Source organism: Leguminivora glycinivorella, chromosome 3 (genome assembly GCF_023078275.1).
Source record: "Leguminivora glycinivorella isolate SPB_JAAS2020 chromosome 3, LegGlyc_1.1, whole genome shotgun sequence".
NCBI classification, from domain to species: Eukaryota; Metazoa; Arthropoda; class Insecta; order Lepidoptera; family Tortricidae; genus Leguminivora; species Leguminivora glycinivorella.
Genome location: NC_062973.1, coordinates 1,860,844 through 1,874,827, shown reverse-complemented (window position 1 = coordinate 1,874,827; position 13,984 = coordinate 1,860,844). Strand labels below are relative to the sequence as shown.

General features: G+C 41.4%; 1 protein-coding gene across 1 annotated transcript; it reads right to left on the bottom strand.

The window, feature by feature from the left end:
• Window positions 1-1,335: 1,335 nt before the first annotated feature.
• On the bottom strand, window positions 1,336-4,874 carry LOC125224998 (heat shock 70 kDa protein cognate 4). Its single transcript, XM_048128515.1, has 3 exons — window positions 4,717-4,874; window positions 4,017-4,221; window positions 1,336-3,146 (listed from the first exon to the last, which is right to left on the bottom strand). Exons 2-3 carry the CDS (start codon window positions 4,219-4,221, stop codon window positions 1,396-1,398), a joined length of 1,956 nt encoding a protein of 651 aa, XP_047984472.1. The 5' UTR covers window positions 4,717-4,874; the 3' UTR covers window positions 1,336-1,395.
• Between the last annotated feature and the right edge of the window lie 9,110 nt (window positions 4,875-13,984).

The window sequence follows — 13,984 nt, the reverse complement described above, 5'->3', positions numbered from 1 at the left end:
GAAACTCGAAGCTCTGGGAAGCATTAATAAAATAAAAATATTGGAACGTAACGACTTACTTACGAAAAACCAATATTTAGAAGAAATCAGTGAAGTGACTGGTCAGTAGTAATTTGATATAAAAAATAAAATAAATAATATAATTTAGCCTATATACGTTCCACTGCTGGGCACAGGCCTCCTCTCATGTCTGAGAGGGCTCGGGCTATATAGTCTCCACGCTAGCCCAATGCGGGTTGGAGACTTCACATAAATCTTTGAATTTCTTCGCTGATGTATGCAGGTTTCCTCACGATGTTTTCCTTCACCGTAAAGCTAGTGGTACATATTAAATGATATTTCGTACGTAAGTTCCGAAAAACTCATTGGTACGAGCCAGGATTTGAACCCGCGACCTCCGGATTGAAAGTCGGGCGTTCCCCATTACTTCTTGTAATACACGTTAATTATTAATATTTAAATGCCAATAACCATCGTAAAACTTTTAGGTTAATACGTCAAATGCTAACAGATTTTGTCAAATTTCTGTACATATGTATATTAGCAATTTCTATTGATTTTCAATATAAGTGTGCACAGAAAACAAAAATATTTTCTAGTATCAAAACTATATCTCCTACTATACCAAGTGTGACCAGCCCTAGATTTTTTGAATTTCCCGCCAAAAGTTGGGGCAATATTTCATTAGCCACACTCGTTAAAACTGTTCCTACGTCCATCTTCGAGACAAGCGCGGATCCAGCTTCGTGCCCAGGGGGGGTCACGTGATAAAGGCCCAGGCCCCCCGGGGGGTCACGTGGTCTATTTGTATGGCCAGCCTAGGCTCCAGGGGGGGTCATGACCCCCCCCTGGATCCGCGCATGCTTCGAGAAATGTAAGAAATCTACTGACTGAACCATAGCGGTCGCGGCAACGCGCGTTCAACGCTCGGCAAGCGCGTGTCATGTGAACACGATACAAAAATTTAGCGCGCGTTGAACGCTTGTCATCTGAACGTACCCTTAATTTAGGACGTAAGCGAGTTCTTCATTTTGCTTCACATTTTTAGTTCTTCGCTTCGTTCGGGATTCAATATACGTCCTCGCGTGTACTATTCGCTTCTCGACCTTATCCTCCTCGCTACATTCTAGGATATTTTAAAAATCCTCTTCGTTCAGGATTGAATATACAGCCTCGCCATAAATATAATTTCGCTTCCTTGTGAAAGGTCAAAGACCAGCAATTTGTCACTAGGACAGAGAATACTCGATACTTATTATAGGTACTACCTTGATTTACTAGGGATTAGGGAGGAACAAATTGCTGCTCAAATTGTTGGAATAAAAACAAAAATAATATGTTTCAATTTTTTAATCGACTTCAATTAGCAACGGATGGTGATTGCGTATGGAATGTTTAGTCGACCTCCTCGATGGTGGGGCCGGCGCCTCCAGGGGCGGCTCCACCGGCTCCGGGGGCTCCGCCGGGGAAGCCGGGCATGCCGCCGGGCATGCCCCCGGGCGCGCCGCCGGCGCCCTGGTACAGCTTGGTGATGATGGGGTTGCACACTCCCTCGAGCTCCTTCTGCTTGTGCTCGTACTCCTCCTTGTCGGCGAGCTGGTTCGAGTCCAGCCACTTGATGGTGTCGTTGCACTTGTCGAGGATGGTCTGCTTGTCCGAGTCGGCGAGCTTCTCCTTGAGCTTCTCGTCCTCCATGGTGGACTTCATGTTGAAGCAGTATGACTCGAGCGCGTTCTTGGCCTGGATGGTCTCCTTCTGCTTGTCGTCCTCGCTGCGGTAGCGCTCGGCCTCGTTCACCATGCGCTCGATCTCCTCCTTGGACAGGCGGCCCTTGTCGTTGGTGATGGTGATCTTGTTCTCCTTGTTGGTGGACTTCTCGACGGCGGACACGTTGAGGATGCCGTTGGCGTCGATGTCGAAGGTGACCTCGATCTGGGGCACGCCACGCGGCGCGGGCGGGATGCCGGTGAGCTCGAACTTGCCGAGCAGGTTATTGTCCTTGGTCATGGCGCGCTCGCCCTCGAACACTTGGATCAATACACCGGGCTGGTTATCAGAGTAGGTGGTGAAGGTCTGGGTCTGCTTGGTGGGGATGGTGGTGTTGCGCTTGATGAGCGTGGTCATGACGCCGCCGGCGGTCTCGATACCGAGCGACAGCGGGGTGACGTCGAGCAGCAGCAGGTCCTGCACCTCCTCGGACTTGTCTCCGTGGAGGATGGCGGCCTGCACGGCGGCGCCGTAAGCGACGGCCTCGTCGGGGTTGATGGACTTGTTGAGCTCCTTGCCGTTGAAGAAGTCCTGAAGCAGCTTCTGGACCTTGGGGATACGGGTGGAGCCTCCGACCAGGACGATGTCGTGGATCTGGGCCTTGTCCATCTTGGCGTCGCGCAGAGACTTCTCTACGGGCTCCATGGTGGAACGGAACAGGTCCGCGTTCAGCTCCTCGAAGCGAGCGCGGGTGATAGAGGTGTAGAAATCGATACCCTCGAAGAGAGAGTCGATTTCGATGCTAGCTTGGGTGGAGGAAGAGAGGGTTCGCTTCGCGCGCTCGCAGGCGGTGCGCAGACGACGGAGCGCCCTCTTGTTGGTGGTGAGGTCCTTCTTGTACTTCCTCTTGAACTCCTGGACGAAGTGGGTGACCATACGGTTGTCGAAGTCCTCTCCACCCAAGTGAGTGTCTCCTGCGGTGGACTTCACTTCGAAGATACCATCCTCGATGGTCAGGATGGACACGTCGAAGGTGCCGCCGCCCAGGTCGAAAATAAGGACGTTGCGTTCGCCACCGCCCTTCTTGTCTAATCCGTACGCAATCGCAGCAGCAGTCGGTTCGTTGATAATTCGGAGTACATTCAGGCCAGAGATGGTACCCGCATCTTTTGTGGCCTGTCTTTGTGAGTCGTTGAAGTACGCCGGAACTGTGATTACTGCATTCTGCACGGTTTTGCCAAGGTATGCCTCGGCTGTTTCCTTCATCTTGGTGAGCACCATCGAGCTCACCTCCTCGGGGAAGAAGGTCTTATTTTCACCCTTGTAGCTGACTTGAATCTTTGGCTTGCCACCATCACTGACAACATCGAAAGGCCAGTGCTTCATGTCGGACTGTACTGTGGCATCTTCGAACTTGCGGCCGATGAGTCGTTTGGCATCTGTAACAAGCAAAGTGCAAAATTTAGTCTATGCACAATTTTAATAACATAAAAAGTAGTTTTATCAAATCCTCAGATTATTTTTATCATTCAATATGTTCAGAGACTCTAGTCTAGTATATTGGGTATCATCATGAAAGGAAAAATAAATTCAGAAATGTTTATGTAACATTGCTACTGCTATGCTATAACCATAATAAATTGATGCAACATAAATAACAGGAAGCCAACAAGGAAGGACCTCAAATATTCTGTCAATATAACTATAAATAATTGCATCATCTTCCACTTAGTCATCAAACTAGATACAGTTCAACTATGAGTCATAGCCAAAGTGCCAAATTATACTGGAAATTTCTTATAATTTCATTATGCTTACTAATTCTCCATGAGATCCACCTACACGCTACCATTGTACTTATTGTGTGGGTTGATGAATACAAATAGCTGTACTTTCTCATATTCATTTAAATAGGTAAATTATGATTTAAAATCATTTAAAAAGACATAAGATAATGTATGAGGTTGGTTTGTGGTTAGGTTAGATTGATAGCACTATCAACCCAAAATGGCGGCCGGCGGCTAAACACGCGGGAATAACGTGAGTGGCCTTTGTTAGACCTGCGTCCTAGATTTCCGCATGACCTAGTTCTACCGTGTTCTAGGCTAGGTTCGTATCGATTTACTTTACAAGCGGCACGGAACCGGTTTTTATTAGTTGTAGCTATAGCAGTTTTATGATATTATTAGGTAGCTCAAGATAGGTTAGTTCGGTCGGTAAATGAATCATTTGCAGTCAATGTGGGACTTTTCGAGAAGTTATGACACATGAAAGTTATAAGGAAACATTCTAACCCAAATCCAACTTACCGAAAATAGTGTTGTTGGGGTTCATCGCCACCTGGTTCTTGGCGGCATCTCCGATGAGACGCTCGGTGTCGGTGAAGGCCACGTACGAGGGCGTAGTCCTGTTGCCCTGGTCGTTGGCGATGATTTCCACCTTTCCATGCTGGAACACACCCACGCAAGAGTACGTGGTGCCCAAATCGATTCCTACCGCTGGTGCCTTGGCCATCTAGAAAAAAAAACGATAGAAATAAGTATCTATGAAGCACAACTGGTAATGGAATTAGAAAAAAATCCCCCACGCGCCGCCATAAGCCGACCGGAAAATCGATCGAAAGTTCTCGAATGCTTTGCGTGGAAACTTCACCTTTGTTCAGTTGCTTGTTTCCACAGCCGGTTTACGAAAATATAATTAGCAATTGAAGAACTTTTCCAGTTATCGTGAAGTCAAAGACCACGTGCTATGTTAACGTGCAGATGGCGTGCCGGATGACAAAGGATAGTAGATAAAAGATCAAAAATACTGAGGAATATTGATACAAATTATATTACTCAGTGGAAAATTGCATTGGGACTTATCAGTTAAAGTTATGACTCGGAGAATCGGGAGATATAATCACGAGGGAATTCCTAATAATAATTAGAATTTTATAAATTATCCAGGAACTACAAAATTATGATTTTTTACAATAAAATAGTTACAAAATAATAAAACAATACTCACTTTGTATAAATTTAACTAATACTTCAGTCGTAGTTTTAACTAGTAGATGAACAGCTTAGCAAACGTGCGCGATTGACGGTTTCTTTTCTTGAAATAATAAAATGGCGGGGATCACGCTCAATAAATTTATATGCGTGCGCCACTCCACTCGACGTCACTGGCATGTTCTGGAATGTTCCGTTCCATGAACCAATAGGATTAACTCCCTCCTGACGCACTGCTCTCTGATTGGCTAAAACTTGACGTCAGTAGAAAATTTGCCGCATGGCGGCATCACAACTAGTGATGTTCGTCCTGATTTAGTTTTAGTATCTTGTCGATACTTGAGTATTTAATAGCGTATATCGACAACAACTGATCATAATTATGATTACTTATAAAGGATAGATTGTATTTTTGATATAAATACATTTATATTAAAAGAAGTAAGTTCAAAAAATAAACAACTTTTCAAAAATATTGTTTTAATATAACACTGGTTTAAAGATATTTTTATTTCTCATTATGAATAACAATAATTCACTTACATGAGAAACATGCAACTATATCATCATCCTCCTTGCGTTATCCCGGCATTTGCTCATCCCGGCTCATGGGAGCCTGGGGTCCGCTTTGACAACTAATCCCAAGATTTGGCGTAAGCACTAGTTTTTACGAAAGCGACTGCCATCTGACCTTCCAAAACGAAGGGTAACTGGGCCTGTAAACATGCAACTATATAATATAAACTTATATAGGTATAGTCTTAACTAGTGAGTGTTGGTAGCAACAATTTTATTTAAACTTTACTAGCGTAAAATATAATAACATACTGAAATTTAAATATTTTAATTAACCTACAGCGACATGTTGTAGCGTTAAATTTAACAGTATGAAACGTTTATAGATAGTTTATAGATATAAATGCAACTAGAAAAAGCGCAAAAACCATTTTTTATGATAAATTAAAAAATACATTCTTATATACTATTTTTTTTAATTGCTGCTTTCATCAAGCGACAGTAACTATTTGACCAATATAATTATTATTTATCGATTCGATGGCTTGGTGTATGTTCACACCACTATTGTAATACAAATGTTCTCGACCTTTTGACACAACGAACATTTGCCTCCCTCTTCTTCGAATACAGTACGCGCAAAGTACGCGTCTGGGAAAATTTTGCCCTTTAAAAATGTTTCCCATAATTTAGGCAAAACTTGGTAAGCCTGAAAAAGGTAAAGATCGAAAGAACAATAACGCAAGTAGGTACTTCTTGAACCGATTTTTATAATATAACTTAAAAAGCCTAGGTGAACAAATACAAAAATTATAGTATACGTGGGTACCGTAGGTTGATCGGAATATTAATTATTGGAGTGTAGTTTGCAGTTCTGAACTCATATGTGTTCTGAACGCAAACAAGTCGTTTTTGATTAAAAAACAAACAATTTTTTGACGACCGGTCTGGCGCAATCGATAGTGAACCTGCCTGCTACGCCGCGGTCCCGGGTTCGAATCCCGGTAAGGACATTTATTTGTGTGATGAGCACAGATATTTGTTCCTGAGCACAGATCAATACAACAAGATGGCCCTTACAGGGCGACTCGCGGTCACCAAGCATACGACAAATCAGGTTTATAAAAGTTTGAACGCGTGCGACACCGATCAGTAGCGCCCAAGTATACGACCCGCTAACAGTGTCCGTGTCCGCTCGGGAAAAAATCTTAAATAATCAATTTTGGTTGCAAACAATGGTCTCTTACAGCATAAAGTGGTGTGGCAAGTCTTCTAACACTTCTACATGTAAAAAAGATGGAACAACATTCCACAGTTAAGTCAAATTAATTATTTTGTTGAATATTGTTTATTGTCCGCGGAGTTCATTTATACTGGTCAATATGGTTGTGCTGAGCGGCGCCGAGGCGCGTCCATCCCTCTTTACCGAGTTAACAATGTGATATGCTATCCCTTTCACGTAAACGACTAGGCATGGGGCCATGTTAGTTTATGTCTGTTGCGGGAACTTCGTACTGCCGTTCGTACCATGTGCTACCATTTTATGAAATATAAAAGAAAGCAGATTTGTAATAGTGAATAATTATCTAGAATCTGTAGGGTCTGTAGTGGTATTTAGTTCATTGATTAGTTTAGAATATTTAGTTGGTTATTTAACTTAGTAAACGTAAGTAAAAATGCACAGTTTAGTTATTAGTTACTAGAATGATTTTTATTGAGATGCTATCACAATTATCATCCTCCTTGCGTTATCCCGGCATCGGCATTCGCCACGGCTCATGGGAGCCTGGGGTCCGCTTTGGAAACTACTACCAAGATTTGGCGTAGGCACTAGTTTTATGAAAGCGACTGCCATCTGACCTTCCAACCCGAAGGGTAACTAGGCCTTATTATAATTTAATTATAATATTATAATTTGTTGCAAAACAAATTCACCACAGTACTGGTACCGGTACCATTGTCTATAATAGACATGTCCCATTCCCATCCCTACTGCTAATCATAAAGGCGCGCCATTATTTGAAACGACCAATGGCAGCACCGTGCGCGCCCGCCTCACCCCGCAAGGATTGGTGATTTGCGTCTCGAACAATATCGCTTGCATTTGGCTTCTAGTGGGGTGTTCTGTGTTCCTGAGTCATGGATGTTTTCTATATATATAAGTATTTATATATTATATATATCGTTGTCTGAGTACCCACAACACAAGCCTTCTTGAGCTTACCGTGGGTCTCAGTCAATCTGTGTAAGAATGTCCTATAATATTTATTTATTTATTTATTTTTAATCAAAATTGGAGAAACAACTTGCAAAGTAAAGCTTGGCAAAAATACAAACGCAGCAATTTTTTTACGGATGAGGTATAGGTAGACGTAATCGATCAAAATCCAATGCCAAAACGTTGAAATCGGATGAGTTTGAATGTTTTTTTAAATCAAATACATATAGATCCACCTAATGGGCCTAGCACATGATGGCCGCGAGATAGATCACACGTCTTCTTCTAACTGTATTAATCACAAATAAGAACGGGTCGTCTATCTCGCGGCGACATACTCTCGCAGTCATCATGTGCTAACCCTGATACAGGTCATTTAGGTACTGTGTCAACTGTCAACAGAATGGTTTTTAATAATGTTATATAAATTGTTTATTTATTTTCACTGTATATAAATAGTTTTTTCAGTACAGATGGTCGTTTCTTTACGCACTAGTTCGAGAAGTGGATCATTATATAACAGGTCGAAACTTCGGAGGCTCATCTGTACTGAAAAACGTCGGACGATACACGTGCAAAAAGGAAATTCGTAACTCGTGTCGATTTAAAACACTCCCTTCGGTCGTGTTTTAATTTATCCCACTCGTTTCGAACTTCCTTTTTTACGCACTTGTATCGTAATGTACAATTTCAGTACAAATGTTGCTTTTTTTACGCACTAGTGCGAAAAGTGGTTCATTATATGTCAGGTCGAAACTTCGACAGGCCATCTGTACTGAAAAACGTCGTACGATACACGAGCGAAAAGGAAATTCGTAACTCGTGTCGATTTAATTTATCGCCAATCGTTTCGAACTTCCTTTTTTACGCCCTTGTATCGTAATGTACTATTAATTATCTTTGTCGTAATGTATGTTAAGATATTTTTTTTTTTTTAATATAATTAATTAAATAAACATGTGGCGGTTACATGTGGACCATGTGGTAGTCTGGTAGATGCGGGAAATGGCAACCGTAATGATCGCGGATCTATACCGCATTACTGCCGTTAAAGCTCGGCCACATACCTATGTTTTGGGAGCGTATAGACCAGGAAAAATAGCTTGACCTGGACATAATTCGATAACCGTAATTTTCTTTTTCTGTCGTATAAAGTATCATTAGTGATAGTTAAAATACAAATTATTAATCAAATTAGGGTTCTGATTCAATTTAAAAAAAAATAAAAACGAACTTTGAATATTTTTTGATTTTATAACTAAAGTATTAAATGTAATCCGGAAAAAGTGCTTGTATTATGTTGTGACACCTGCATTTCATATAAAAACATCTAATTTTTATAAATAATTCATACAGAACTATCATTTATAAAGAAGGTTTAGTAAGTTACACATTTTCAGGCGTATTTCACTAGAAAATATTGTTAACCGTAATCCTGCAATTTATTATGAATATAATATTACGTGTGTTGATAAATTATTAAAACTTATACCAATACTTTTGGCGCTTGTTCAAAATCTTAAATATTGATAATTTTAGGAAAGGAAAAATACCTAACTAAATTGAAAGATGGTAAATTTTGCCGTTAATATATTCTTAGTACTATACGAAATCAATTAAACAACAAATATGTAAGATTCATTACTTAATTGATATTTTTCTTACTTGCGCTTTAATATGAACGTTATTACCTGCAGAATAAGGTCGTGCACAGAGTAGGTATAGCTAGTATAGTAGTAGCGGGAACGGGCGGCGAGTCGTCAACACGTGTTTCATATCAAGGGCGCCGCGTTTTCAAAACGCTTCGATAACAAATATTTCACCGTCCAGTATAAGAGAGCTCCCTTATTACAAGTGACAAAAGTCATACAAATCAATTAGTCCGATAGGTCACGTTAAACTGGTCAAGTCGTTAGCTCAATAATAGTACCTATCGAGCTTGACGAGATGCTTGGATCACAACAACGTAATATGTATGAAAGCTTGCGGCGCTTAAGACTGTATTCTTTCGAGTCGTGTGTAACGTATTTTGGCGAGGCAAATTTGAAGCACAGTGCGTGTCTGTCTCACTCACTCTTACGGTAAACCTAATGAACTGTTTCACTTTCAGAGGATTTTTGAAGTAATTTGGGTAATATGACATTGTCGCGGTGAGGTCTTTCCGGTACAAATTTATCGGTGGATCTTTTCGGATTTGTGGATGATGAGCCGATGCGATGTCGCTTCATTTTGAAGTGTCGACTCTCGCGAGGGAGTTCTTAGAGGACCGCGAGGAGCGCGTGTGACTGTTGAGTTTTTGAATGATTTGAAGTTTGTGAATGATTTTATTTTGTGTGTATTTGTGTGGGCATGAGGTGTTTGTGTTGCGAGAGTCAAATCAATAATATGAGTGGTACAAATTTTATTAGGGGGCCTCATGTGTGAGAAACTCAACACTCGAATGCTGCGTAACAATGCGAGCCGAAATCGCCTAATCGGAAGTGTCCGACTTGGTATCGACTAATCTATACACGTTGTAACATGAGAAACCAGAAATCAAAACCTGGTTTCTGGTATCTAGTACCCGGTAACCGGTAACCGGTAACCGATAACCGGTAACCGGTATCCGGTATCCTGTATCCTGTATCCGGTATCCGGTAACCGGTATCCGGTAACCGGTATCCGGTATCCGGTATCCGGTAACCGGTAACCGGTATCCGGTAACCGGTATCCGGTAACCGGTAACCGGTAACCGGTATCCGGTATCCGGTAACCGGTATCCGGTAACCGGTATCCGGTAACCGGTAACCGGTGACGGGTCTCCGGTATTCGGTGACCGGTAACCGGTAACCAGTAACCAATGACCGTTAACCGGTATCCGGTAAACGGTGACCGGTAACCGGTAGACGGTAACCGGTATCCGGTAAACGGTAGACAGTAACCGGTAACCAGCATCCGATATACGGTATCCGATATCCGGTTTCCCGTGTTCGGTTTCCCGTTTCTGGTTTGGTTTTGGTTTTAGTTTTAGTTCTGTTAGTTTAAACAAAAACAAAACTGAAAACGAAAACGGAAACCGAAACGGGAATGGAAACGAAAACCGAAATCGAAACCGAAACCAAGACCAAAACCGAAACCGAAAAAAATATTTAAGTTCCTAGAAGTAAAGAGTGACAGAGATAGCACTATAATCATTTAAGTTCCTGGTAGTAAAGAGTGACAGAGATAGCACTCATGTTAGTCAAACTCGTGGTATGTGCACTTCCCGTACACAGTAAAGAGTGACAGAGATAGCACTATAATCATTTAAGTTCCTGGTAGTAAAGAGTGACAGAGATAGCACTGTAATAATAAAATTTATGTTCCTGGTAGTAAAGAGTGACAGAGATAGCACTATCATAATTAAAGTTCCTGGTAGTAAAGAGTGATAGAGATAGCACTCATGTTAGTCAAACTCGTGGTATGTGCACTTCCCGCACACAGTAAAGAGTGACAGAGATAGCACTATAATAATTTAAGGTCCTGGTAGTAAAGAGTGACAGAGATAGCACTATAACAATTTAAGTTCCTGATAGTAAAGAGTGACAGAGAATAGAGATAGCACTATAATAATTTAAGTTCCTGGTAGTAAAGAGTGACAGAGATAGCATTTTTGTTATTTAAATTTCTGTTAGTAAAGAGTGACAGAGATAGCACTATTGTTATTTAAATTTCTGTTAGTAAAGACGTAAAGAGTGACAGAGATATCACTCACGTTGGTCAAAGACGTGGTTTATGGACTACTATTTGGACCCCCCAATGTCACGCTTTTTTAATCCTTTAACATGGATTGTCACATTTAGTATGACGTAATATATGAATGACGCCTAAAGATTGAGAGAGACAGCAATATTGTTCTTCAAATTCGTGGTAGTGAGAACAGGGTGCGTAGCCGAATGGCACAAACGCTCACGAAACGAAACGCTAGTAGATATCTATCTCTATCGCTCTTGCGTATTGGCGCAACAGAGCCAGACTGCGTTTCGTTTTCGTTTCGCGTCGGAGAAATGGCATTCGGCTACGGGGCCTGAACAGAGACAGCACTATGTATCGCGCGGCCGCCGACTACGCAAGTCGCCGCGTAATTATAATAACCGTTCGGCTCCTTTTTAGATCGTGTACAGTCAACAACACAGCTGGCAAGACAAAGTGCCAAAAATATGTATAGAGTATTTTATTTCCTGTACAAGTGTTGGTACTTGGTACATTAAGGTATGTGTATACATATATTTGGCACTTTATCTTTATTCACAGCTGAGTTGCTGACTGTACCAATAACGATCAACTATGAACTTTTGTGGTTTGTTTTAAATAGTTCTATGCAGATATAGATTAGAATACCTATTCTATCGGTACTTTTTGTATAGGTTATTATAATAACTGGACAAAATAATTATAATCAGTGCCGGCGCACTCCGCGATCACGATTCTTTCGCCGAGCTACAAGGCCTTGATATATAGGATGTATTATTTTATCAGCAACAAAAATATGTGATGATATTGAATTAAGGCAAAACAAGACATATAAACGCTCTCCATTATTTCCTCCCTGGTTTATGAAGCTAGAACAATGATTTTTAACACATACGAAATTCGTACACTGAAATAAAGTGATGATACTATAAATATACTCGACATTCAAAGTCGATAATCTAGTGACGTGAGAAGTTATTGATATAACAGAATTTTGCACAAAATTTTGCAGAATTTTGCCCTTTGATGTTGAAAATGCCGCCACTCTATAAAACAAACAGACCGCACACGAGCAGCCGACATTAAATTCTATTGCACGGCGCGAAGGTCGAAAGCCGCGCCCGCACCTGGGCGTAGGTAGCGAGATCGGGTGCACGTGCGCTTACCTTTGAAATCGCCGACACACAGGTGTCGCCGTTCGCCCTCTCTTTTCATTTATGTTTCTGTTTCAATCGGTTAGCCGTATGCCGGCCGGCAATAAAGGTTGTTTTTTTAACCGACTTCAAAAAAAGTAGGAGGTTCTCAATTCGACTGAATGTTTTTTAGGGTTCCGTAGTCAACTAGGAATCCTTATAGTTTCCCCCTGTCTGTCTGTCTGTCCGTCCGTCCGCGGATAATCTCAGTAACCGTAAGCACTAGAAAGCTGAAATTTGGTACCAATGTATCAATCACGCCAACAAAGTGCAAAAATAAAAAATGGAAAAAAATGTTTTATTAGGGTACCCCCTACATGTAAAGTGGGGGCTGATTTTTTTTTCATTCCAACCCCAACGTATGATATATTGTTGGATAGGTATTTAAAAATGAATAAGGGTTTACTAAGATCGTTTTTTGATAATATTAATATTTTCGGAAATAATCGCTCCTAAAGAAAAAAAAAGTGCGTCCCCACCCCTCTAACTTTTGAACCATATGTTTAAAAAATATGAAAAAAATCACAAAAGTAGAACTTTATAAAGACTTTCTAGGAAAATTGTTTTGAACTTGATAGGTTCAGTAGTTTTTGAGAAAAATACTGAAAACTACGGAACCCTACACTGAGCGTGGCCCGACACGCTCTTGGCCGGTTTTTGATCATATTAATATTTTCGGAAATAATCGCTCCTAAAGGAAAAAAAGTGCGTCCCCCCCCCCTCTATATTTTGAACCTTATGTTTAAAAAAATATGAAAAAAGATCAAAAAAGTAGAACTTTATAAAGACTTTCTAGGAAAATTGTTTTGAGAAAAATACGATAAACTACGGAACCCTACACTGAGCGTGGACCGACACGCTCTTGGTCGGTTTTTTTGTTACTCGATATCTCCGAGAATCGTGGACCGATTTTCAAATTATTTTTTCAATCGAACGGGTATAACCCCGAGATGGTCCTATTGGCACCAAGTCCCAGGCGGCGCGGCGCGCGCCACGCCGCCGCCACGCCGCCTGGGGCGCGTCTTACGTCCTTCCTATACAAAATGTACTGAGGAGACGATTTTTGAATTACACTCAGGTGGCGTGGCGCGGACGTCCGTCCGCGCCCCGAGACACGCGACGCTCTGGTGTGGCCGGTACCTTACGTCCCTAACCTATTAACCGATCCGCCGCGGTGACGCGGCCGGTGCGCGGCGCGCTCTCCCAGGCCCGCGCCCCGCGCGCTCCCCCGCCCCGCGACAGCCGCTCTACGACAACTTTGCACCCTTTTAAATTACTGACATTTACAGTTTCTTAAGCGCGACCTTCACAGTATTAATTTTGATAAAATCATGATTATAGTACACAAAAACCTGGTCTTAAGCAAAAAATCTCAGTTACAATTTATACCTACTGAGAAATTCATGTTTATTTAAGCGTTAAAAATATATGTTTAAGATCGGTGTTAAATGTCTATATATACTTAATACAATGCAAATTGATATATATATCATGGTCACCATTTTTACCTACCTAGATATTCACATTAAATGAAAACGGTAAAAAAAGTACACAATCAGATTTATTTTCTGTGTAATATCGCTAATAACTGATCGCATCTGAGTGCACCACAAAGTTAATCTAACAAAGTTTTCGGTTAACTATTT

What these genes read in the sequence shown, in the direction of transcription:
- LOC125224998 (XM_048128515.1), bottom strand. Translation starts at nt 4,221, where the DNA reads ATGGCCAAGGCACCAGCGGTAGGAATCGATTTGGGCACCACGTACTCT. An exon ending in CCCCAACAACACTATTTTCG is followed by an intron (nt 3,147 to 4,016) that starts GTAAGTTGGATT and finishes TGCTTGTTACAG; the next exon opens with ATGCCAAACGACTCATCGGC.